This window comes from Pelophylax lessonae (assembly GCF_965119305.1).
Source record: "Pelophylax lessonae genome assembly, chromosome: 5".
NCBI lineage: Eukaryota > Metazoa > Chordata > Amphibia > Anura > Ranidae > Pelophylax > Pelophylax lessonae.
The window spans coordinates 384,967,259-384,994,029 of record NC_138772.1 but is presented as its reverse complement, the minus strand read 5'-3'; the positions used below and the strand labels follow the sequence as shown (position 1 = coordinate 384,994,029).

Here is a 26,771-nt window from a genome sequence, read left to right as displayed (position 1 = left end):
CATGGTACATAACCAGATGGTTAAATTGATTCTCACTGTGATTATCCTTTAATGAGACTTTGTTATTGTGGAGCAATTTGGGCCTATATTTCCCCTATGGCTTGATATGGTCTTCTGCACCCCTTCGGGGGCAGTATGCCTAGTTGTTCCTTCTACTTATCTGTAGTGGGCAGTGTTCCTTCATCCTATGGATATCATTTGAGGATCGTCCTGACTTCTGACCCCTTGGTTCCCCTCCCTTTCATCCCCTTTTCCCCCTCTTTCACCCCTTTTCCCCCTCTTCTTTCCACTCTACCCGTCCCTCACCAATTTAGGCATTGACTCCTTTCATGTACAGTATACAACAATCTGTGATGAATAGTTTGAAAGATCCAAGATTTTTTGGCATATGTTTTGATTATTGAATGACAATGGTATTTCAGTTTTCTACGATGCCATCTGAAAACTGATCTGCATCACTGTATCATTCCTTTTGGTTGTATAGTAAAAATTTTTATCAAAAATCATTGAACCGAAAACTATTCCCACTGGCGTCCAGAGCAGTAGTGAAATCCTAGCTGAGGATTAATTCCTTGCTTTATTTCAGGTGAATAGGCACTCGTTTGCCTTTAGCTTGTTAGGACTGTATGATTTGTATTGTATTTCCTATGCTTTGACTTTTAAATTTGATTAATCTAGATCTTATAAATAGTATGAAAATACAATCTCAAACACAATTCTGTAACTGGAAACAAATGCCTCACCCCCACTACAAATGTACTTGCCTAATATTTAGTTTTATCTCTCCTTTGCTGTAGATGTGTTAAGCCAGCAGTTAGACTCTATGCAACTTTTTTGCATGTGAAGAACCGCTTTCCTGTGACTTTGAAAAGTCATGTGACAAGGCTTACCTCCTATTCTGGAGTGTATTCTCTGTAGCATTATGGAAACCACCGGCTTCAAACCGGGCCCTGCATTTTGTGATTGTAATTTAAATTTAAGGCACATTGTGGAGTCATTTCTGCAATGTTCTGCGGAGAACAATATCTACTCCCCATAATAAATCAAGCCAACAAAAATGTATTCTAAATCCCTTTGCATACATGCAAAATACAATGCCACTTTGCTGTTTAGCTGCAAAGTATAAAGAAAATTAGTCATGACTGGGCTTTCCTTTCATGTGAGCCATATAAAGATTTAGATTGGCAGTCACAAAAGAGCTCTCTTCAGAAAACCCAGAACACTCTGGAAATGTGTCATGGCTGCATGCTGTTTTAAAGGAAGTAAATGGAGTATGTAGGGTTTCCATAGCTGTTGTTGTTATGCTTTGGCTTCAGTACTTGCACAATCTATGACCTGGAACAAATCACAAAAAAAAGTTAAGATCTTATTATTTTTATAATTGCAGAGTGAAGATGGCAAGGCTTCCGTGAGAGATAGATTTAATGCACGGCAGTTTATGTCTTGGCTTCATGATGTTGATGACAAATTTGACAAACTGAAGGTATGTTTTAGCGTTTTTGTTTTTTTTCTTCAGTAATTCTTTTATCAGTTTTAAATGCTAGTTCAAAGTACACAGATATACCTTTCATGCACATTAGTTTTTCTTAACATCCAAGTCCACTTTTTTTTTTTAGACCATGTTTCATTGAACGCCCATATTTAGGGTATAACTGGAAGCATAGTCGCATACAGCATCCCTGTGGTGCTGCTTCTGTCAGAAGTTTGTCATCCAGAGGGACTCTGCAGAGTGTGCTGGCAATCCCTCCTTCCTCTCCATGCTCTGTAATTCAAGCTATACTTCCTCCAGCAAAATTTGCAAGAGCCAGTGCATTGCTCTGTAGGCTTAATTGCAACAAATTAGTAAATGCACATTGATCATTTGATCAGTGTTGGTACATTTATTTATTTAAACTTGTTTTCATTACAAAAGGTGGACTAAGTTATGTACAATATATTCTATATTCCCTCCCACACACAATGTATCATATGCCAAAATATTTTCTTTCCAACTCTAAAAAGCAAACAAAATTATACAATTATAAGATATAACCTTTTTTATAAACACACTTCACATTTGTCAGTAATGAGTTCCAAATAGAGCATCTGGTATGCAGTCTCCATTGCATCTTCATTCAAATATTGCACAGTTCCATCATATAATCAAAAAAAGTGCAGCGCTAAACCAAATCACAAAATAAATATCCTATAATAAGCTGAACAAAAAATGTGAAGCAATGTATATAACAACATAACAACAATAATCATAAATGACAGTACAGTCCAAGGAAATAAAGTCTGCAGAATAGAAAACATATATCCCAGTGTAGTGAATAATCGCAGAACAGGATCGTGCCACCTTCTGTGTTCATATCCTCAGTGTGAAAACCTTCCACCACTTGTACAAATGACTGCTTACCAGAGCATATGGACTCAGTTATCCATACAGGTACTGGGTTAGCCACGTTTTGGATGTGTCCAGGAGTGATACTAGAAGACTCCAAACTTTTCCACACATGACAAAATTAATCCGCTCCACATAGATTGGTGTCAAAACAGTGCGTTGGACCATAGACATATAGAAAGGCTCCACATAGTGTAAAACTGTATCTCCAAAATGTATTTAAAAATGTAGAAAACGTACATCATTCCCAATAAACGGTTGTAACATCATCTAGTATAAAAGATCATAGTTCAATGGCCTGAATGGTAAGAAAGCCAATGCTTTTCGTCTTCAAAGACATCATCCTGGGTCTGAAGAAATTCTGGCCATTGCATAATTATATATATATATATATATATATATATATATATATATATATAGATAGATAGATAGATAGATAGATAACATTTCAAGTAATTACCTTAATTGCTGTCCCCTTGAAGGCACATCCTGAATCATTATTTCCTGGAACCAAACTTGGCGGTGTAGAGTGAGCTCCAAGCCTCATTCAGAATTCACATGAAATACCAAGCCTCACTCTGATCATTGGTGACAACCTAGTCCAGTGATGGCAAACCTTGGCACCCCAGATGTTTTGGAACTACATTTCCCATGATGCTTATGCACTCTGCAGTGTAGTTGAGCATCATGGGAAATTAGTTCCAAAACATCTGGGGTGCCAAGGTTTGCCATCACTGACCTAGCCAGAAACATGCATAGCCATGGACGGGGACATCCGTGTCGACATATAATCGACCTAACTCGTACACACAATCCACATAAAAAGTAGAAAATTTGTATACTTTACTCCTGTAGCAATACTAAATAATATAAAAAATATATAAAAAGGGAAATCTGAACCTCCTTTTAGGAATTATGAATAATAATGTGAATTAAAAAAATGAAAAAGCAAAAAACTTAATCTGTAAAAATACCAAAAAAAACAATCTAGTAAAAATAAAGAATTAGATATAAAAAAAAAAAAAGGGCTAAAAAATAAATACAAACGCGTCTGGCAGACGTACTCAGCATTGCATATCAAGACTGATTGATAAATGAGTTGATGTCCCGCTCGATAGTCATTCCATAGGGAGAGAGAGACCTCAATTCGTAAAACCAATAGGTTTCAAGTTGTGAGACCCCCCGTCTGATAGCTCCTCCCCTCCATGGGGAACATATGTGTCTAGAATTAAAAATTGGGTACCTTTAGGGTCTTTAATATGATAAAGCAGATAATTTTTGGGTACACTATGATTAGTTAAGCCCTTCTTGATGTTGTTAATATGTTCGTTGACCCTCACAGGAAAGGATCTGATGGTTCTGCCCACATATTGTTTGCCACATGTACAAGTCAGCAGGTACACGACATTCTAAGTGGCACATGTGGCAAAAAATGTAATGGTGAAACTCAGAAAATATTTTTTTAATATGGATATTATGTGTGCAAACCACTACATTTGCGACATGAAAAATACCCAGTAAGATTATGGGAAAAAAACGTGTGGGAGGGTTAATTATATTGTGGCCAATTTTAATTTGTAGAGAAGGGGCTCCCCTATCAAATACTTTAGCTTGTTCAGGTAATAGTGGTCCCAGAATCCGATCATTTCTAAGTACATGCCAATGTTTGTTAAAGTTCTTAACCTGTCTATGTTGTAAGGAGTAGGTGGTAAAAAAGGAGCACTTAAAATTGTCATCATGTGTCCGCTTAGGTTGTTCATCCAAAAGGGACCCTATATCGACATTAACCACTTAAGCCCCGGAGGATTTGGCTGCTAAAAGACCAGGGGGTATTTTGCGATTCAGCACTGCGTGACTTTAACGGACAATTGCACGGTCGTGCGACGCTGTACCTAAACAAATTGATGATGCATGCCCGATCTTGGGTCCCACTGCGGCGGTCAGCCCCTCACAGGCAAAGTGACGTATATAAACGTCACTAGCCTGGGAGGGTCTGGGGAGCGAGCGCGCGCCGCCGGAAGCGGGGATAAAATCATTATGGTCAGTAGGTTTAAAATAAGTTTTGATAAGTAACTGCTGGTTGGTAATTTCTATCTCAAGATCCAAGAAGTGGATCTTCTCCATGCCCCTGCCCCCTGATGAAACCTAACTACTCCCAAAGGACTGGTAGAGCCAATCATAGACATAGACCCCCACCCAGTTGAGGGGCAGAAGTTTTCGGTCACAGAACACCCAGTCATCATTATTACAATAAAGGCCCCAATTTTAATAATAGAGGAAAAGGTGGTCCCAATAGAGGAGGAGATCACTATTATCACCTCTCCCCAAGAAATGTACAATATTACCCTAATGTGAATTATATGAAGGGACCAAACACTTATAATGGTGGTAATGGGACCCAAGACCGGGCATGCATCATTCATATAATGACTCAAGGTTTTAGGTGGATACCTGTAATAGATTTTCTCCACTTAGGGGCAATCCCGGGAATGATACCTACCCGTAGGTGGGTAGGGACTCTGATGGTTACATCCAATCTCCTTACAATTACAATCAAAATAATCCAGTTTCCCGTGGTGGATGTAATTTCCCCAGGGAAGTATGACCATAATGGTTTTATTCCTGCTGACAGCTATCATCACAGGAATTGGCTGAAATCAGTGCCCCGCAGCCAATTTTTGCAACTGTGTCGTAACTGTTCAACCACTTTAGATTTTAAACAACAAGCTTCTGTACTCAAACATAGATTCTTGGAGAAGGGATATGACTCACTTGAGTTGGATTCTGAAATATGTAGGGGGGCTCACAACTTGAAACCTATTGGTTTTACGAATTGAGGTATTTTTCTCCCTATGTGATGAATATCAAGTGGCACATCAACTCATTTATCAATAAGGTTTGATATGTAATGCTGAGTCTGACAGACGCGTTTGCATTATATATTTTTTATCTCTTTTTTTATACCTAATTCTTTATTTCTCTTACGTCCTCCGACAGTCGCCGCCTCTTCATATTCGTCACATATGGGGGTATTAGACTTTGCTCCGAAGGAGTAGCTAGGCAACAGAATATGTTAACATAAAGCTTTTAACATATCCCACCCTCAAGGGGTGGTCCCCTCCGTCAATACCCTCCTACTTCCTGCAACCATATCTCAGTTTTAATGTCTAGCTTGTCAGGAGTGGCTGGCTCTCTCTGTGCTGGGGCTTTCTGCCCCAGACTCTTTCTTCTTTTTACAATTTTGTTTGAGTTTTCTCTCTACCTTTACTTAGCTGTTATTTTTGTCAGCGTTAGTTAGTTCTTCTGATGAAGAGGATCATGCGGACTGGGTCTCGGGCTGATCCCCCTGGTCGCAGGTCGTGGGTCAGTGGCTTCCCAGTCTGCCATCGAGCGTTCAGCCAGGTAACGCTCCTGGCACAGTGAACGACCCATCCCTGTTCGGTGCAGGGATGATTGGTGAGGTGGCTACCTCACTGGACGCTGTGCGGTTTCTTAACCCCCATTTTGTGCGTCTTGAATGCGACTCTCCCGGCCTCATGTGCAGCGGCTTGTTCGCCTGTGCGGGTCCCCCACGCCATGTGAGGTAAGTGTATTTATGTGGGGACCTGTCTGTCTGGGGGGGTGTCAGTCTGGGACTGTGTAACCTGCCTCTATTCACACTGCTTGTCTCCCTATCTCTCGGCTGCATGCTGTGGGCTGCAGGGGGGGGGGGGGGCTGTGTGACACTGTGTGTGTCAGCCTGCTCAGTGTGTGAAGCTGTGTGCTGTGGGGCATGTTTTTTTGGCATGTTTGGGCATATACAGCGATCGCTGCGGCGATCTGACATGTATTCTGATACTGGAATGTAATGTGTGTTTTAATGCACTGTGGAGCGGCGGTTTCGGCGCCAAACGGCGCCATTTTGTCTGCACTCGCTCCGGCCGCATGTTTTACATGCATGGCGGCCATTTTCTTGTAGCCTCCATAGGCTTACATAGAGCGCCCTGGCAGCATCACTTCCTCTTTCCAGGAACACCGATCGAGGCAGCAGCAGCGGCGAGGGTCTCCTCAGGTTTTATCCTTCTGTTCTTGCTATCCATTGCCTGTGTTCAGTTTGCATATTCCCTGTGGGGGTCTTATTGTGCTTGAGTGTGGTGCGGTGGGCTGCGCTTGCTTAAAAGGGGCAGTTAACCCTTTGTTGTCTGGCATTACAGGGGCAATGGATTCTCAGGAGGGCAAATTTCCTACAGCCTTGGTGGAAAGCCAGGGGACCGCTGTTTCCCCCCCAGGGGGGGATTTAGCCACTATTGTGGCTGGCCTTGCTGTTCAGGTGCAGATGCTGGTGGCTGCTCAATCTACTAAAAGGCCCAGAGTTGCTCTTTCCTCTGATTCTGAGGGTGAAGGTGATGGGGCTGTTATGGCGGGGGCCTCCTTATCGGGGTCCCGCTCCTCCCTGGATCTTGTGGGGTCCGAGGTGGAGGCTGAAGTTGAAGGGGTTGATAATTCTCCCCCTGGCTCGCCTGAAGAGCTTGCAATCATGGATGAGTTGATTGCTTCCATAAAACAAACGCTGCGTTTGCAGGACGAAGTGTGTCCCCCCGCCGCCTTGGCGGCTTATGGGACGCAGAGAAAACGCAGGACGCCGCAGGTTTTTCCCTGCAATGATGATTTTCAGCGCGCTGTTAAGGAACAATGGCGCAATCTGCGCAAACCTTTTGCGGTACCAAGTAGATTCAAACTGCGTTATCCTTTTTCGCCTTCCACTGATGAAAGGTGGTGTGTGCCTCCCCCAGTGGATCACGCAATTGCGGTTTTGAACAAAGCCACTGCGATTCCTGCAGAGGATTCCCCTGTGTTCCGTGATGCCACGGATAGGAGACTGGAGTCTCTTGCCCGTCATACTTATTCTGTTACGGGTTCTATGCTTAAGGCTCTGTTTGCTTCTCTCATGGCGGCCCAGGCGATCGCAAGTTGGACGCAGATGCTTAGGCGCGTCTTGGTGGCCGACTCGGCCTCGCCGGCGACCCTGGATATGGTGGATCAAATCCACCAGGGTGTCATGTATCTGTGTGATGCGGACCTGGACCTGGTTCCGTTGGCTGCACATGTGCACAGCGTGGCGGTGTTGTCTCGCCGCCTGGTTTGGTTAAAATGTTGGTCGGTGGACCAGTCTTCACGTAAGACCTTAGCCAATCTACCTTATGATGGGTCTCGCCTTTTTGGGGAGTCCCTGGATGTGTTGATTAAGGGGATCACCGGGGGTAAGAGCACTCTCTTGCCCCATTTCCCCAAGGCTAAGGGAGCTTCTGGGAAGAAGCATGCAAATTTTCGGCCCCCTCAGGGGTCCTTTCGTGCCTTTCGGCCGCACTACAAGGGCAAGCCGTTCAAAGGTCAAGGCTCTCAGAAGAAGCCCTGGTCTGGTAAACAGAAGTCCGGCCAATCCGGATCTGCAGCCCATAACAGTTCGGCCTGAAGGGGCGCCCTCACCCAGTTTTGGGGTGGGGGGACGCTTGCTCGGTTTTCTTCAGCCCTGGTTGGCCCGTGTGCGGGACAGATGGGTTCAGGAAATCGTTCGATCTGGTTACAAGATCGAGTTTCTCTCTCGGCCGGAGAGCAGATTTTTTCCCTCAAATCTTCAACTGTCTCCAGAGCGTTTGCGGGACCTGCACCTGGCGGTGCGGGACCTGAGGGCTCAGGGAGTGGTGGTTCCGGTGCCTCATCGGGACAGATTTTGGGGGTTTTATTCCAATCTGTTCACCGTGCCCAGGAAGGAGGGCAAGGTTCGTCCAATTCTGGACTTGAAGGCTCTAAACCGCTCTGTGCGGGTTCGCAAGTTCCGCATGGAATCCCTGCGGTCGGTGGTGGCTGCCCTGGTTCCGGGGGAATTCATGGCCTCCATCGATTTGAAGGATGCGTATCTTCACATCCCCATTTTCGAGGGTCACCAGAGGTTCCTTCGATTTGCCATTGCGGAGGATCACTACCAGTTCGTGGCGTTGCCTTTTGGTCTCACCTCGGCTCCGCGGGTCTTCACCAAGGTGCTTGCACCGGTTCTGGCATTATTGAGGGCCCAGGGCATTTCTGTCCTGGGGTATCTGGACGACATTCTGGTTCGGTCTGCGACCAGCCAGGGTCTGGAGAAGGACCTGTCTTTCACGATGCAAACTCTGCAGGAGTTTGGTTGGACGATAAATTTTCCAAAGTCGACACTGAGTCCGTCGGTTCGTCTTCCCTACCTGGGAATGATTCTGGACTCGGTGCAGGCGAAGGTCTTCCTGCCGGAAGACAAATTCAGGACTCTCCAGGAGGAAGTCAGGTCCCTCAGGGACGTTCCGCACTCGTCTCTGCGGACGTGCATGAGATGTCTGGGATTGATGGTCTCGGCCTTCGAGGCGATTCCCTTCGCCCAGTTTCACACGCGGGGTCTCCAGGCGGAGATCCTGTCCAGGTGGGACGGGCGACCTCAATCTCTGGATCTTCAAATCTCGTTGAGTCATCGCACCAGAGGAAACCTTCTGTGGTGGCTCCAGTCCCCGTTGGTGTCCGGGGGCAAGTCGTTTCGTCCTGTCTCGTGGACGGTGATCACCACGGATGCCAGCCTGTCGGGCTGGGGTGGAGTTCTGGGCGTTCTGTCCGCCCAGGGGACTTGGTCGGAGGGGGAGTCTTCCCTTCCGATCAACATTCTGGAATTGCGTGCGATAAGTCTCTGTCTTCATCGCTGGACGGACCGGCTGCAGGGCTGCCCGGTTCGGGTGCAGACGGACAATGCCACGGCGGTGGCCTACATCAACCACCAAGGGGGCACCAGGAGTGCTCGAAAAGTGGCCGACATTCTGTCTTGGGCCGAGACTCATGTCCCGGCGATAACGGCGATTCACATTCCGGGGGTGGAGAACTGGCAGGCGGACTATCTGAGTCGCCAGACCCTGGATCAGGGGGAATGGTCTCTCCACCCGGCTGTCTTCCAGATGTTGTGCGCGAAGTGGGGTCTTCCAGATGTGGACCTGTTCGCGTCTCGTCTCAACAACAAGGTGAGAAGGTTCGTGGCAAGGATGCGCGACCCTCGGGCAGACGCGTCGGACGCGTTAGTGGCCCCGTGGCATCAGTACAGGCTGATGTACGCGTTTCCACCGATTCAGTTGCTGTCCAGGTTCCTTCGCAGGTTACTCTCGGAACGCAGCACGGTGATTCTTGTGGCACCGGACTGGCCTCGCCGGTCCTGGTACGCAGACCTCGTGAATCTGGCGGTCGACGCCCCGTGGCGTCTGCCTCTTCGAGACGATCTACTGTCTCAAGGACCGATTTACCACCCTGCTTTACAGTCGCTGGCTTTGACGGCCTGGCTGTTGAGACCGAGGTCCTGAAGGAGAAGGGTCTCTCTCCAGAGGTCGTTCATACTTTGATCAACGCGAGGAAGTCTTCCTCGGGGAATGAGTCCAGGGGGTTTTCACCCCGCACGTACTCGGTTTCCCGTGTGCTGTCTTTCCTTCAGACGGGTGTTGATCAGCGTTTGGCGCTGGCTACGATAAAGGGTCAGGTGTCTGCGCTGGCCGTTCTGTTTCAACGTCCCGTGGCTTCCAACTCCTTGGTTGGCACCTTTGTTCAGGGTGTGCGGCATCTGGTTCCCCCTAGGAGGGATCCTCTGCCCCCTTGGGACTTGAATCTCGTTCTCTCTGTGTTACAACGTGCTCCTTTTGAACAGATCAGGGAGATTTCGTTGTCTATGTTGTCCAAAATGGTCGTCTTTTTGGTGGCGATCACTTCGGCTCGCAGAGTGTCGGAGCTGGCGGCTTTGTCCTGCAAGTCTCCGTACCTGGTTGTTCATTTGGATAAGGTGGTCTTGCGACCTAATCCTTCTTTTCTTCCGAAACGAGTTTCGGTATTCCATCTTAATGAGGATATTGTCTTGCCTTCGCTGTGCGCGAAGCCTAAACATCCAAAGGAGGTGAGATTGCATTCTCTGGATGTTGTTCGGGCGATAAGGGTTTGCCTTAAATCGACTGAGTCTTTTCGAAAGACGGACTCCTTGTTTGTTCTTCCAGAGGGTCCTCGGAAGGGCATGGCGGCTTCGGCCTCTACCATCGCCAAATGGATCAGGCAGACCATTGAACAGGCCTATGCTTTGCAGGGGAAGGTTCCTCCTGTACCTGTGAAGGCGCACTCTACTAGATCTTTGAGTACGTCTTGGGCCTGTCGTCATGGGGCTTCTGTAGCCCAGGTGTGTAAGGCGGCGACTTGGTCGACCGTGCACACTTTCACAAAATTCTACAAAGTAGATGTTCAGGCATCGGCGGATGCTTCCTTTGGCCGCAAGGTTCTTCGTGCGGCTGTTCCCTAGGGTCCCTTGTTGGGGACTCCTGGCTGTTGGGATAAGTTTTGTATCCCCTGGTTTTTTGTCTTTTCCTGGGTTGTTGCTCATGTTGAGCACTTGTTTTTTTGCTGTTGCCCAGCTGGTTTCCTTCCTTTGGTAAGGTTCCTTTCTTTGATGCGGAGACTGCGTTGCCTTTTCGGCGCGGATGCGTTTCCCACCCCTCATGTTTGCACTGCTTTGGGACGTCCCCATATGTGACGAATATGAAGAGGCGGCGACTGTCGGAGGACGTAAGAGAAAACTGAATTTTTGTAAAATCTTACCTGTAAAATTCCTTTCTCTGAGTCCTCCGACAGTCGCCGCCCCCGCCCCTCTTTTGGGGTTTGGTTGTATACTCTACTGCTATTCCACTAAAACTGAGATATGGTTGCAGGAAGTAGGAGGGTATTGACTGAGGGGACCACCCCTTGAGGGTGGGATATGTTAAAAGCTTTATGTTAACATATTCTGTTGCCTAGCTACTCCTTCGGAGCAAAGTCTAATACCCCCATATGTGACGAATATGAAGAGGCGGCGACTGTCGGAGGACTCAGAGAAAGGAATTTTACAGGTAAGATTTTACAAAAATTCCGTTTTTTACTATATTTATTTTTTGGTATTTATACAGATTACGTTTTTTGCTTTTTCTTTTTTTTTTTATTCACATTATTATTCATAATTCCTATAAGGCGGTTCAGATTTCCCTTTTTATATATTTTTTATATTATTTAGTATTGCTACAGAAGTAAAGTATACTAATTTTCTACTTTTTATGTGGATTGTGTGTAGGCGTTGGGTTGATTATATGTCGACACGGATGTCCATGGCTAGGCCTGTTTCTGGCTAGGTTGTCACCAATGATCAGAGTGAGGCTTGGTATTTCATGTGAATTCAGAATGAGCCTTGGAGCTCACTCTTAACATTCACACATGTGAATTTTGAGTGAGGCTTGGAGTGCATTCCAGTGATCAGAGTGAGGCTTGGTATTTCATGTGAATCCAGAATGAGGCTTGGAGCTCACTCTACACGGCCATGTTTGGTTCCAGGAAGTAAATATTCAGGGCGTGCCTTCAAGGAGACAGCAATTAAAGTAATTACTTGAAATGTTATATATAAGCAATGGCCAGAATTTCTTCAGACCCAAGATGATGTCTTTGAAGACGAAATGCGTTGGATTTCTTACCTTTTAGGCCATTGCACTATGATCTTTTATACTGGATGATGTTACAAGCGTTTGTTTATTGGGAATGATGTAAGTTTTCTACTTTTTAAATACATTTTGGAAATACAGTTTTACACTATGGAGTCTTCTAATATCACTCCTGGACACATCCAAAACATGGTTGACCCAGTATCTGTATGGCAGGGGCGGACTGACAACTCATGGGGGCCCCGGGCAATGAGAGATCATGGGCCCCCTGTGTCCCCGCCCACAAGCAAGCCACACCCACACAAAGGAACATTACTTTCATTGACCGCCAATGTAAGAGTCAGAGTCATTCTTCCCACTGACCACCAAAGTAAGGAACATTCTTCCCACTGACCACCAATGTAAGAGGCATTATTCCCCCTGACCACCAATGTAAGGGACATTCTTCCCACTGACCACCAATGTACGGAACATTCTTCCCACTGACCACCAATGTAAGGAACATTCTTCCCACTGACCACCAATGTAAGGGGCATGCTTCCCACTGACCACTAATGTAAGGAGCATTCTTCCCACTGACCACCAATGTAAGGAACATTCTTCCCACTGACCACCAATGTAAGGAACATTCTTCCCACTGACCACCAATGTAAGGGGCATGCTTCCCACTGACCACCAATGTAAGGGGCATGCTTCCCACTGACCACTAATGTAAGGAGCATTCTTCCCACTGACCACCAATGTAAGGAACATTCTTCCCACTGACCACCAATGTACGGAACATTCTTCCCACTGACCACCAATGTAAGGGACATTCTTCCCACTGACCACCAATGTAAGGGGCATGCTTCCCACTGACCACTAATGTAAGGAGTATTCTTCCCACCAAAGTGTACAGATGTCAGTATTATGGGAAAAACACTCAGTGTACAGTGTTATATATAGGGAATAGAACTCACTAAGTGCTATTCCCTATGTATAACACTGATTTCTATAAACTGAGTGCTAGTACCTAAAACACTGATATATGTACTACACTATTGAGTACTATTCCTTATACACTGCTCAAAATAATTAAAGGAACACTGAAAACACAACAGATCTAAAAATATCATGCTGGATATCTATACTGATATGGACTGGGTAATGTGTTAGGATCTATACTGGTATGGACTGGGTAATGTGTTAGGATCTATACCGGTATGGACTGGGTAATGTGTTAGGATCTATACTGGTATGGACTGGGTAATGTGTTAGGATCTATACTGGTATGGACTGGGTAATGTGTTAGGATCTATACTGATATGGACTGGGTAATGTGTTAGGATCTATACTGGTATGGACTGGGTAATGTGTTAGGATCTATACTGGTCTGGACTAGGTAATGTGTTAGGATCTATGCTGGTCTGGACTGGGTAATGTGTTAGGATCTATACTGGTCTGGACTAGGTACTGTGCTAGGATCTATACTGGTATGGACTGGGTAATGTGTTACCAGCGTGCCCCCTTTCAATGCAGAGTAACCAGTGTGCCGTGCCCTCTTTCAATGCAGAGAGACCAGTGTGCCCCCTTTCAATGCAGAGTAACCAGTGTGCCGTGCTCTCTTTCAATGCAGAGAGACCAGTGTGCCCCCTTTCAATGCAGAGTAACCAGTGTGCCGTGCCCTCTTTCAATGCAGAGAGACCAGCGTGCCCCCTTTCAATGCAGAGTAACCAGTGTGCCGTGCCCTCTTTCAATGCAGAAAGACCAGCGTGCCCCCTTTCAATGCAGGGTAACCAGTGTGCCGTGCCCTCTTTCAATGCAGAGAGACCAGCGTGTCCTCTTCAATGCAGAGTAATCAGTGTGCCATGCCCTCTTTCAATGCAGAGAGACCAGTGTGCCCCCTTTCAATGCAGAGTAACCAGTGTGCCGTGCCCTCTTTCAATGCAGAGAGACCAGCGTGCCCCCTTTCAATGCAGAGTAACCAGTGTGCCGTGCCCTCTTTCAATGCAGAGAGACCAGTGTGCCCCCTTTCAATGCAGAGTAACCAGTGTGCCGTGCCCTCTTTCAATGCAGAGAGACCAGCGTGTCCACTTCATTGCAGAGAAACCAGCGCACTTACCTGCAGCAGCGCCTTCTCCTCAGTCCACCGCGTCTCCTCCCACCTCCTCCTTGGCCAATAGATAGGGAATGGATAGAGGGGCAGCGTACTGCATCACCCAACGCCCCAGCCGCCACTAGTGGTGATGCTGTCCTATGCAAAAAAAAAAAAAATTCTGCCAGGCTTTTTATCCAAAAAAAGCAAGTGGGCTTTTATTCAGGAGGGTGGTATATTTAGGTTTTCATTTCTTTGGGGGGTTTATTGGTATTTATCTTATGTCAATAGGGTTTTCTTTATACTTTATGAAAGGGGAGAGAGAGAGAGGGGTGGGAGAGAGAGAGGGGAGAGAGAGAGAGAGAGGGGGGGAGGGGGAGGGGGGAGAGAGAGGGGAGGGGGAGGGGGGAGAGAGAGGGGGTGGGGAGAGAGAGAGGAGAGGGGGGAGAGAGAGAGGGGGGAGAGGAAGGGGGTAGAGGGTGGAGAGAGAGGGAGGGGGGAGAGAGAGAATATCTGACCTGAAGCAGCAGTTTGTCTGTGCTTGGTCCTGCTGCCTCAGCGGCCACACAGTGGGGATGAATGGAGGAGCGGAGGTGGGTGGAGTCGGAGACTCTAATAGGCACGGAGGAGGACACTTTGCATGCTGGGACCCTTACCTATCACAACTCGTGGGTGGCTGACTTGCTCCGAGGACCGCTCTCTTCTTCACTCTGCAGTTTACCTCTGCAGCATGCGACAATCTCCTGACTGCCCCCCGCAGCGGGAACGTGTGGCCCCGCCCCTCAGCTGAATTTTGAGGTGGCCCGAGCGCCTGTTGATTTATCATCCCCAAAGCTCCATTTAAATAATTCTGATCCCGGCCAGCTCTCCTATAGCCGCATGCCCGCATTCACCGCCAGCAAGGAATGCATCTTCACTGCCTCACTGGAGCCTCCATTCCTCCATTCTTCAGTACAAGAGTGTGTAGGCACCTCCCGGGACAGACTGCTGAGCCTCTCATGGGGCCCCCCCTCGACCACGGGCCCTCGGGCAGTGCCCGAATGATCAGTCCGCCCCTGCTGTATGGGTAACTGAGTTCATATGTTCTGGTAAGCAGTCATTTTTACAAGTAGTGGAAGGTTTTCACATTGAGGATTGGAACACAAGGTGGCACGATCCTGCTCGGTGATTATTCACTGCACTCGGATATATGTTTTCTATTCTGCAGACTTTATTCCCTTGGACTGCACTGTCATTTATGATTGTTGTTGTTATGTATATTTCTTCACATTTTTTTGTTCAGCTTAATAGGGGATATTTATTTTGCGATTTGGTTTAGCGCTGCACTTTTTTTGATTTATCTGTCTTTTGCAATGACATGTCCATTGTAGTGCGAGCAGCTGAAGATGCAAGCTTCCTCCTATGTCAGCCTTAAAACAATTGTTTTAAGGCTGACCCCTCCCCCCCCCCTGCCTTCACCTGTATCCTCTGCCTCCTCAGTGTCTGAGGTGGATTCGGCCACTGCGGACGAGAGTTAGCCCACTGTGTCTGTGTCCACGCATGCTGTGTGCTCGAATAGCGAGGACGAATCCTTCTCCGTAGCCGCGCATGAAAAAGCGCTGGTGGAGGCATTAATTGTGTCAGTGTGGGAAACCTTAAAGTTGGAGGACTCCGCTGATGCTAAGTCGGCGTCCCCGGTGCAGTTTGGCACCCACACATCTTCCAAGGTGACAAAGGTTTCCTTTCCTGCCTATTTTGACGAGATTGTCACTAGTCAGTGGGGGTCCCACGAAATGAATGGTTGGAATACCTAAGCGCTTTACTAGGAGATATCCTTTTGAGGAGTCTCTCCTGAAGAAGCTTACGGTTCCACTGTCGGTGGACTCTCAGGTTTCCAGGGTAAATAAGGCCACACTCCTGCCGCTGGAAGATTCTCCATCCTTTAAGGATCCTGTGGACAAGAGAGCTGAGGCTCTGGTCGGGTACCTTTTCACTATGGCAGGTTCAATGTTACGGCCAGTATTTGCGATCACCTTGGTATCCCAGACTTTAAAGGAATGGGCAAAAATTTTACGCCGAGATCTGGAAGGGGGTCAACATCCTCCTGAGCTGGCAGATCAGTTAATCCAGGGGTTACAGTACATTTGTGATGCATCTTTGGATGCTGCCCCCTTGGCCGGCAGGGTATCTGTGACGGCGGTAATTCTTCGACGCATGATTTGTTTGAAGTACTGGTTGGCCAACCAGGCTTCTAAAAAGGTACTGATTGATCTACCTTTTGTAGGCGACTGTTTGTTCGGTGCCTCTATGAAAGAGATCATCAAGGGCCTTGCGGGAGATAAGAGTACATTACTTCCGCAGGTTGCTAGGGGTAAGGAACCTCTTCGTAAACATGGTCCTTTTTTCTCGGCTCACTTGCGGCCCTTTCATCGACAAATGGGTCCATGAGTTGGTTCGGCTAAAAGATCAAGTTTCGGTCCTTCCTCCTAACTTGCGCCTGTCTCACGATCGACTACAGGGCCTATACGGGGCAGTGCAGGACCTGTTAGCACAAGGAGTTATTGTGTCGGTTCCAGAGTCGGAATGTTTTCAAGGTTTTTATTCAAATCTGTTTACAGTTCCCAGGAAGGAAGGCAAGGTTCAAACGATTTTGGACCCGGGTAGTAGCTTTCCTCCATCAAGGGGATCTTCTGGCTTCCATTGATCTCAAGGACTCTTACCTTCATATTCCAATATATGTCGGGCATCAGCGTTTTCTTTGTTTTGCCGTGGGTGAGGAGGGCTATCAATTTGTGGCGTTAAACTTTGGTCTCGCCTTAGTTCCTTGGGTGTACACACAGGTTTTGGCCCCGATGCTGGCCTTGCTACAGCAGAAGGGGATCGCAGGACTGGGTTACCTGGACGATCTGCTTCTGCGTGCAGAGTCTTCTTAGGCTGTTGAAGCCGACTTGGACATCGCTGTGCAAACTCTTCAGCAGTTCCGATGGACACTGAATTTTCAGGAATCGGCTTTGACTCTGTCCACCAAGCTGTACTAATTGGGTCTGATGCTGAACTCAGCGTCGACCCGGGTGTTTCACAGACAAAGCTTCTGAAGCTATAGGATGTGATTCGGCTCCTGTTGTCCATCCGTCGGTCGTCACTCAGGACTTGCATGCAAGCGCTGGGCCTGATGGTTTCCACCTTCGAAGTGGTTCCGTTTGCTCAGTTCCATACCAGACATCTGCAAAAAAAAGATTCTGGCCAAATGGAACAAGGATCCGCTGTCATTGGACAATCTGATCCTGTTGAGTCTGAGTACGAGGGGGTCTCTACTATGGTGGCTCCGCTCCCCGGCGCTTCGCCTGGGAAAATCCTTTCTTCCCCTGTATTGGACTGTGGTCACCACAGATGCCAGTCTGTCCGGGTGGGAAGGTGTCTTGGGAATGTCCTCGGCCCAAGGAGTCAAGAGGAGTCCAGTCTGCCGATCAACTTCCTGGAGATTCGGGCGATCAGACTTTTTTCTGTCTCAGTGGGTGGATCATTTGCAAAGACTCCCTGTAATGATACAATCAGACAATGCCATGGCTTTGGCATATGTCAATCATCAAGGGGGCAGAAGGAGTGCCCTGGTGGCCCGGGAAGTAGCCAGTATCTTGAGGTGGGCAAAACTATGTTGTAGAAGGTGGCTTTTTTACTTGCGATTACTTCTGCACGTAGGGTGTTGGAGTTGGCTTGTGTTGTCCTGTCGGTCACCTTACCTGGTGATTCAAGTGGTGTTGTGACTGTCAGTCATTCCTTCCTAAGGGTGTCTCGGGGTTTTATTTGAATGAAGATATTGTGTTACTGTCTTTATGTCCTAAGCCAAAACATTCTAAGGAAATTGCTTTACATTCCTTGGATGGGGTCAGGGCGATTCGGGTGTATCTGGCGGTGACTGAGCCGATTTGGAAATCCGATTCTTTGTTTGTTCTTACGGATGGGCCTCATAAGGGGCAGGCCGCATCTGCTGCGACCATTTTCAAGTGGATCAGGCAGATGGTGGTGCGGGCCTATTCTTTTAAGGGTCAGGTTCCTCCTTTCCCTGTCAAGGCGCATTCTACGTGGGCGCATAGTGCCTCCTGGGCCTTCCGTCATCAGGCATCAGTGGTTCAGGTGTGCAAGGTGGCTATGTGGTCGTCTGTATGCACATTCACAAAGTTTTATAAGGTGGATGTACTTGCATCTTTGGATGCGGCGTTCAGCTGCAAAGTTTTGCAGGCTGCAGTTGCAAAGGCTCCCGCCTCTTGAGGGTGTAATTTTTTCCTGGGGTTGAGCTCTAGTTGTTCCTGGTTGAGCTCCTGTTTTACCTGGTTGGCTATGTTTAGCCTTTGGGAAGTGTGTTTCTTGCTATGTTCTTCCCACCCCTCATGTTGGCACTGCTTTGGGACGTCCCAATAGTCAAGAAGACATGGAGCTATGTCCGTCATTGAACGAAAGCAAAAACTGGATTTTTGTCTTACCGTAATTCCTTTTCTCTGAGGTTCACTGATGGACACAGCACCCGCCCCTCTGTTGGGTTGAGTTATGTATTCTTCTGTCACTGCGTGTTACAAACTGAAGTCCTATAGCAGGAAGTGATGGTGTATCCTCTGGGACTGCCACAGCGGCGTACCCAAAATTGTTTCCACCTAGTCCTACTCCTGAAGAGAGAGCAGCATAAGCCCAATGGTCTAGAAGACATGGAGCTGTGTCCGTCAGTGAACCTCAGAGAAAAGGATTTTGCAACTATGCCGGATCTGGGCGACGGGATGGATGCTGAGATCTAGTGGTCACCCCAGCCGGCCTACGAGCATGTGCAGGCCCAGCTCCGCGCTGGGTCGGCCGCGACATAGTCCCGCTGGACGGGGACTGGCCCGTGGGTTAAACGTCCTGCCGAGTCGCATACGACCGGTCGACGGCCGAGTCGCAGCGTCTCTTTTGGCCGACATTCCCCCCCCCCCCCCACTGGGCGGCGAGGGGTTTTGTCTGGAGGGGCGCCCGCTCTGTTCCGGTATGGTGAGTACTTGTTCCCCCCCTTTCCCTCATGGCTGACTCTGGGGTGGATGCGGGCCCCTCCCTGGGACGGTCGGATCCCCACTAATCTGGGTTCCCCTCTGTTTCCCTGTGCACCCCCCTCCTGTGGTGTCCCCCCACCCGGGGGGGTTGTTTGTGTGCATGTGGGGTGGCTGCCTGTTCGTGCAGGCCGCTAAGGGGGGGGGGTCCCGACTGTGCGGATGACTGTTGTGCGGGGCTTCCTCCATGGCTCCCCAGGGCCTACCTGCCGATCGATCGCCTGTTGGAGTTGGTGGGGGCCCCTGGGGACCCCCCTTCCCGCTGCAGCACGCTGGGCCGACATTTTCTTGTAGTACCTCGTGTGGCTCATGGTGGCGGCCATCTTGGTACACACAGCTCGTTTGTTTTCAGAGCTGGGCTGCTGTGGGAGTTACTGGAGGCATGTGAGGGGGCGGAGCCCCTCCCTAGACCCGGGGAGACCGCTCCACAGGACTTCTTTTTCATGTGGACAGCGCTGAGAGCAGTCCTTTTGAACTCTGGTGCATCGTGTGGTGAGCCTTTTGGGGGTCTCTCTTCTCTCTCTGCGGGGGTCTCGAGGCACGCTGTCTGACAACGGAGGGGTGCTGTAGCGCTGGGTGACATTTTGCAAAAAAAAAAACTTTTTTCAATTTTGTCATATTTTGCTGACAGGTTCCCCTGGTGTTGCCATGGACCCTGCTGCACATGTGTCCCCACCTGATCCCCTCGAGGTGGCCGCAGGGCCCTCCGGTTCTCAGCTCACCATTGATGCGCTTTCGGCGGTCCTGGAGTCATTTGTGTCCCGGGTGGAGGTGGCCTGTCAGGGACGGGGGGCTAAAAAGCGACCCCCGTCTACCCCTGTCTCGTCTGATGCCTCAGATTCTGATTCTGAGCCAGTCGCTGCTGATGCAGGTCCCTCCTCTGGGGCTGCTGTCTCGTGCCCTGTCTCCTCTGATAGTGAGGATGACCTTTCTGCCTCCGACATAGCGCAAGACAAGGTGCTGGTGGACGCACTGATTGTGTCTGTCTGGGAGACCCTAAAACTGGAGGTTGCACCTGCGGATGCGACTCATACGGAAGTTGCCTTTGGCACTCGCATGCCCTCCAGGGTGGCAAAGGTGTTTCCCTTTCCCAAATGCTTTGACGATATCATTAAAAAGGAGTGGGTCCGTCCAAAATGACCCCCTGGGATGCCCAAACGGATTGCTAGGCACTACCTGTTTGAAGAGTCCCTCCTTAAGAAATGGACTGTGCCACCTTCTGTGGATCCGCCTGTTTCCAGACTAAATAAGGCTACTGTTATCCCGTTGGAGGATTCCCCGTCCTTTCGGGATCCGGTTGATCGTAGGGCGGAATCTGTGTCCCGCTCCATATTCTCCCTGGTAGGGTCGGCCTTCAGGCCAGTGTTTACCATTGCTCTGGTTTCACAGACGTTGACGGAATGGGCCAAGTTGTTACGCTGTGACCTGGAGGGGAGAAGTCTCCCCCCTGCTGTGGCGGAGTTGCTGTAGCAGATGGTGCAGGGGCTACAGTTTGTTTGTGACGCCGCGCTGGACGCTGCTCCATTGCTGGGGCGTGTGTCGATCTCAGCGGTGGTCCTCCGGCACATGCTATGGTTGAAGTGCTGGTCGGCGGATCCGGCTTCCAAAAAAGCCTTGACTGATCTCCCTTTTCAGGGGGATTGCCTGTTTGGTGCTACCTTGGATGAGATTATCAAGGGTCTCACTGGGGGCAAGAGCACCTTTCTACCACAGGCTGCCAAGGGTAAGGAACCTCGTTGCAGACGGGGACCTTCCTTTTCAGCTCACAAGAAGTTTTTTCGCTCCTCCGGGGCGGCTGACAAGACAAAGCCCTCCAAGGCCTCCCAGGGGGGGTTTCAGGAGACCCTGGTCTGGTAAGCAAAAATCCGGTCCTTCCAGACCTGAGGATAAGTCCACTTCAACCTGAAGGTGCGCCCCCACCCCTATCAGGGGTGGGGGGGGGGCGTCTTCGTCGATTCCCGGACCCGTGGCTCTCCAGGATTCAAGACAAATGGGTTCACGAGGTCATACGGTCGGGATACAAGATCGAGTTTCGATCAGTTTCACTGGTGCTGTTCTTCCCTTCCAATGTGCGACTGTCCCCGGATCGCCTAAGGGCTCTGTTGGGGGCAGTGCAGGACTTGATGCAACAAGGAGTGGTGGTTCCGGTTCCCTGTGGGGAACGTTTTCGGGGCTTTTACTCAAACCTGTTCACAGTGCCCAGGAAAGAGGGCAAGGTGCGTCCAATTCTGAAATTAAAGGCGCTCAATTGTTTTGTCCGGGTGCAAAAATTCAAGATGGAGTCCATTCGCACAGTGGTGGCCTCCCTGCATTAGGGGGATTTTCTGGCGTCAAGGATGCCTATCTTCACGTTCCCATTTACGCAGGACACCAGCGTTTTCTGCGCTTTGCTGTGGGAGAGGACTATTATCAGTTTGTGGCGTTACCCTTTGGTCTCGCCTCTGCTCCCCGGGTCTTCACAAAGGTTTTGGCACCAGTTCTGGCACTGTTGCGGCAGCGGGGCATATCGGTTCTGGGCTACCTGGACGACCTCCTCCTCCGTGCGGAGTCTCCGCAGGCTCTGTTGGCAAACTTGGAGATCACCATGACCTCTTTGGAAGAGTTCGGGTGGCTGGTGAACCTGCAGAAGTCATCCCTGGTTCCCTCCAGGAGGCTGGACTATCTGGGCCTGACTTTGGATGCGTCCTTGGCCAAAGTGTTTATCCCTGCGGAGAAACTCCAGAAGATTCAGTCGACGACTCAGTTGTTACTGTCCGCCAACTGGCCGTCCCTTCGGACCTGCATGAGGGTTCTGGGACTGATGGTGGCATCTTTCGAGGCAGTACCTTTTGCTCAGTTTCATACGCGGACTCTCCAAAAGGAGATTCTTCTCAAATGGAACCGAAATCCCGATTCCCTGGACAATCGGATCCGGCTGAGCGAGCGGACCAGGGAGTCTCTGGTTTGGTGGCTCCGGTCTCCGATGCTCAGTCAGGGGAAGTCCTTTCTTCCGATCTATTGGACGATTGTCACCACGGATGCCAGTCTATCCGGGTGGGGAGGGGTTCTCGGCAGGCTGTCTGCTTAGGGGCTGTGGTCCCTGGAAGAGTCCAGGCTGCCGATAAATGTGTTGGAACTGAGAGCGATCAGGCTTTGCCTGGTTCACTGAACCGAGCGTCTTCGGGGCTGCCCGGTTCGGATTCAGTCGGACAATGCCACGGCCGTGGCTTATGTCAATCACCAGGGGGGCACCAAGAGTGTTCTGACGGCCGTGGAAGTGGCCGGCATTCTTCGTTGGGTGGAACGGTTTGTTCCGGCTCTCTCCGCAGTTCACATTCCAGGCGTGGAAAATTGGCAGGTGGACTTTCTCAGCCGTCAGACCTTGGATCAAGGGGAATGGTCTCTTCATCCAGAGGTGTTTCACCAGTTGTGGGGCACCCCGGATGTGGATCTGTTGGCATCTCGGCTCAACAGGAAGGTGCAGAGGTTTGTAGCCCGCTCCCGCGATCCTCTGGCGGACGCCACGGACGCACTGGTTTCTCCGTGGGGGCAGTATCAGCTGCTGTATGCCTTTCCTCCTCTCAAGTTGCTGCCGAAACTTCTTCGCAGGATAGAGGCGGAGGGAATTCCAGTCATCCTTGTGGCTCCGGACTGGCCTCGTCGGGCCTGGTACGCCGACTTGGTCAGGCTGGTCGCGGACGCTCCTTGGCAACTTCCTCTCAGGGAGGATCTGTTGTCTCAGAGACCGATCTTCCATCCTGCTTTACGTTCGCTGGCTTTGACGGCTTGGCTGTTGAGAGCCAGGTGCTGAAGGACAGGGTTTGTCTGCTTCAGTTATTCCTACTCTGCTTAAAGCGAGAAAAGTGACTTCTAGAAAGGTCTATCATCGCACGTGGAAGTCTTATATCGTGTGGTGTGAGTCCCTCGGGGTTCCTCCACGTTCTTACTCGGTGGCTCGGATATTGGCCTTCCTGCAACGGGGGGTTGAGCAGAAGCTGGCCTTGAGCACTATCAAGGGTCAGGTTTCAGCCTTGGCGATCTTCGCGGAATTTCATCCCGGGGGGTGCGGCACCCGGTTCCTCCAGTGCGCGCGCCCTTGCCACCCTGGGACCTTAATTTGGTGTTGTCGGTTCTCCAGAAACATCCCTTTGAAAATATTAGGGAGATTCCCTTGCTTACCTTATCCCAGAAGGTGGCCTTTTTGGTGGCTATCACTTCTGCACGCAGGGTGTCGGAACTGGCTGCGTTGTCCTGCCGTTCCCCCTATCTGGTGGTTCATAAGGATAAGGTGGTTCTTCGTCCGAATCCATCCTTCCTTCCTAAGGTGGTTTCCGACTTTCACTTGAATGACGATATTGTGTTGCCTTCCCTGTGTCCTAAGCCCAGTCATCCTCGGGAGTTTGCGTTACACTCCTTGGATGTGGTTTGGGCGATCAGGGTGTACTTGGCTACTACTGACTTTTTTCGTAAGGCTGATTCACTTTTTGTGATCACGGATGGCCCTAGAAAGGGGTTGCCTGCGTCTGCTGCGACTATCTCCAGATGCATCAGACAGATGGTGGTGCAGGCTTATTCTATTAAGGGTCAGGTTCCTCCGTTCCCTGTTAAGGTGCACTCTACTCAGGCTCTTAGTGCTTCCTGCGCCTTCCACCATCAGGCGTCGGTGCTTCAGGTTTGCAAGGCGGCTACCTGGTCGTCTGTTCATACCTTTACTAAATTTTATAAGGTTGATGTGCTGGCATCGGCGGATGCCTCTTTTGGCCGCAAAGTTTTGATGGCTGCTGTTTGAGGGGACCTTGGTCTACCTCGGGGGTTCTGTTTTTTCCAGGTGGGTCTCATCTTCTTGTTTCCGATGAGTCCTCTGTTCTTCTGGTTGGCTCTGTTGGCCTTCTGGATTGGGTTTTTTTTATGTTATCCCACCCCTCATTTATGGCACTGCTTTGGGACATCCCTATGGATATCAAGATATGGATTCTGCGTCTGTCAATGAGCGACAGCGACAGAGAAAACTGGATTTTTGACTTTCCGTAAAATCCTTTTCTCTTAAGCTCATTGACAGACGCAGTACCCGCCCCTCTATTTTGAGTTGGGTTGGTATGATTCTCTGACACTGCTTTGTTACATAACTGACATCCTATAGCAGGGAGAGAGAGGGTATACCCCCTGGGACGTCCCATAGGTGTAGCCAGAACTTTTTTTCTGCCTAGTGTCCTACTCCTGTAGGGGGCAGTAATACCCTATGGATATCAAGATATGGATTCTGCGTCTGTCAATGAGCTTAAGAGAAAAGGATTTTACGGGAAGTCAAAAATCCAGTTTTCTTGAGCTTTTCAGGCCGTTTTTTTTTTTTTTTTTTATTATTATCCCGAAAAACTCTTCAGTGTGAAAGCAGCCTTAGAGTTAATTTCCCGTTTTGCCAACAAGTTCCGTCTCAGGCAGATGTATGTATAATAAACCTAATGGAGGCATTAGCCCCAACCGGAGCAATCAGAACCCTACTGTGCCTGCTGTTATTCTATGCTAGGAAGGTGATTGTATTACAGTCGAGTCTAAGTCAGCCACTGCCCCTACATTAGACTATTTAGAAATCTATCATTAACTTGGTAATTCCCTTACATAAAGAAACCTACCAATCTCAGGGGTGTCCTAAGAGATTCAACAAGATTTGGAATGTAGAGATTGATTCTGATACTACAATTGTAGGATGTCCTGAGGCTTATATCAACTGAGCGGTCACTCTGTGGTGTATTCCCCCCCTCTTTTGGTTTGATTCTTGAAGTGAGAACTCCTTACAATGAGGTCTTTAGTTCCATTGTTATGTTGTGTGCTGTGTCTCATATGGTGCACAACTTAATGATGCTTGATGGATCTCCTACAAATAGCTGGGACAGAGGTGACTGTTCTTTTTGGTTTTTCTCCTTCTTTGATACACCTTAATAAATCTGAGCATGTTTTTGTTGTGCTCTATGGGATGGATTGTGTTACCTGTTTTATTTGTATTATGTTTTCACTTCAATGTGCATTGTAAGTGCCTAGAGCAGGGTATCCCCGGAAGGCTGTTTTGTAGCTTTACTTACTGAAACTGCAATAAAAAAAAATAATTACATATATAATGCAGTCCATCACTAGCATTAAAGCGGTAGTAAACTGCAGGTGGTTAAAAAAAAAAAAAAATTTCCCATCAAGGCAATGTCATAATGTGCTAGTATGCATCGCATACTAGCACATTATGAGAAACTTACCTTAGAATGAAGCCTTCCAGCGCCACGCTGTCACCACTGAGAGGGCTGACCTCTTCCCCTGGTCTTCCTTCCGGTTTTGTGGCCTTTGGCTAGATGAGTGGCTGGAGGCGCGATGACGTCAGTCCCGCCGTTTACGGTACCAATCACAATCTGGTAACCTGGAAAAGTTATGGAGATCCCGCCCTCCTTCCAGAGCTGTCCTGCTTCTGATTTCAACTTCATTCTTGCCGCCGTCCATGCGGAGCTGTCCAGCGGCCGTCTGCTCTGTGAGTAGTGTGGATTGTGGAGGAAGCTGAGGGTGCAGTGAAGAGGGAGCTGAGGACTGGAACCTGAAGATGGGAGGGAGCTGAGGATGGGGGGGGGGGCTGAAGACAGGGAGCTGAGGATGGGGGGGGCTGAGGATGGGGGGGAGCTGAGGATGGGGGGACTGAGGACAGGGAGCTGAGGAGGGGGGGGAGCTGAGGACAGGAATCTGAAGATGGGGTAAAGCTGATGGCAGGAATGTGAAGGGGTAGTGGGGGACAGGAATGTAAAGGGGTAGTGGGCGGACAGGAATGTTAAGAGGTTAGTGGGGGGACAGGAATGTAAAGTGGTTAGTGGGGGGACAGGAAAGTAAAGGTGTAGTGGGGAGACAGGAATGTAAAGGGGTAGTGGGGGACAGGAATGTAAAGGGGTAGTGGGGGACAGGAAAGTAAAGGGGGTAGTGGGGAGACAGGAATGTAAAGGGGTAGCGGCACAGTAAGCCGGACATTCAGAGCGCATGCCCTGGTGCTGTCCTCGGCTGCATGCACTCTGAATATCTCCTAAACTGTGCTGGTTTAGGAGATAGTCACAGTACCTACAGGTAAGCCTTATTATGCGTGTGATGCTGGCACCAGGGAGAGGCAAGAGAGAGAACCAAGGGTTCGGCATCCGCATCGCTGGATCATGGAACAGGTGAGTGTGTGTTTATTAAAAGTCAGCAGCTACACTTTGTAGCTGCTGACTTTTATTAAACCTAAAAACAACTGGCACGGTGCTTTAGGGTTTCATAACCCATACACAAGTCAGCCGTAAAGAATATAAAATATGTTGTACATTGATAATGAAAAGGCATCACGAATCAATAGTTCATAGACAAAAGATCATAGGAGTATATTGTTCTGAACCAAATATCACTTATGCAAAACCTAATTAATGTAGACCACATCCAAGTCGGAAGTGTGCAAAGCAAACATCCAATCTTTATATTGAAATGACCCAGCCAAACAAAGAAAAAGTAACACTCACTGGTTACAATGGTCATCAATAATGTCATTGCAAAACGTGTCCCAAGTGTCCAGTGGTAGCTTACAGACTAACAAGGCTGACCATGAAAAATGCTGTTGGTAGAAACTGGAAGGTCCAGTTGGTGTGGCGTCTCACGTTTCGCCGTGGCTGCATTTACTACATCATGTTACTTTTGTTATATTACTCAGGAAAATGGAATTCCATTCCTGATTGGATTGCACACCTTAAAAAATTTTTAGCGGTAGTAGAAAACGCAATAAACCTATGACTTTTTGAACAGTGACTAACAGTCAT

At 48.8% G+C, this 26,771-nt stretch overlaps 1 protein-coding gene across 4 annotated transcripts in view; it reads left to right on the top strand.

Annotated features, from left to right (window-relative positions):
* The window catches only part of ANKRD12 (ankyrin repeat domain 12), a 333,910-nt gene that overhangs the window by 296,931 nt on the left and 10,208 nt on the right, over positions 1–26,771 (top strand). For all 4 annotated transcript variants that reach the window (XM_082257365.1, XM_082257363.1, XM_082257364.1 and 1 more), the window contains one exon: positions 1,388–1,483. In XM_082257365.1, coding sequence (XP_082113491.1) covers positions 1,388–1,483 — 96 coding nt within the window. The remainder of the gene's footprint in view (positions 1–1,387; positions 1,484–26,771) is intronic.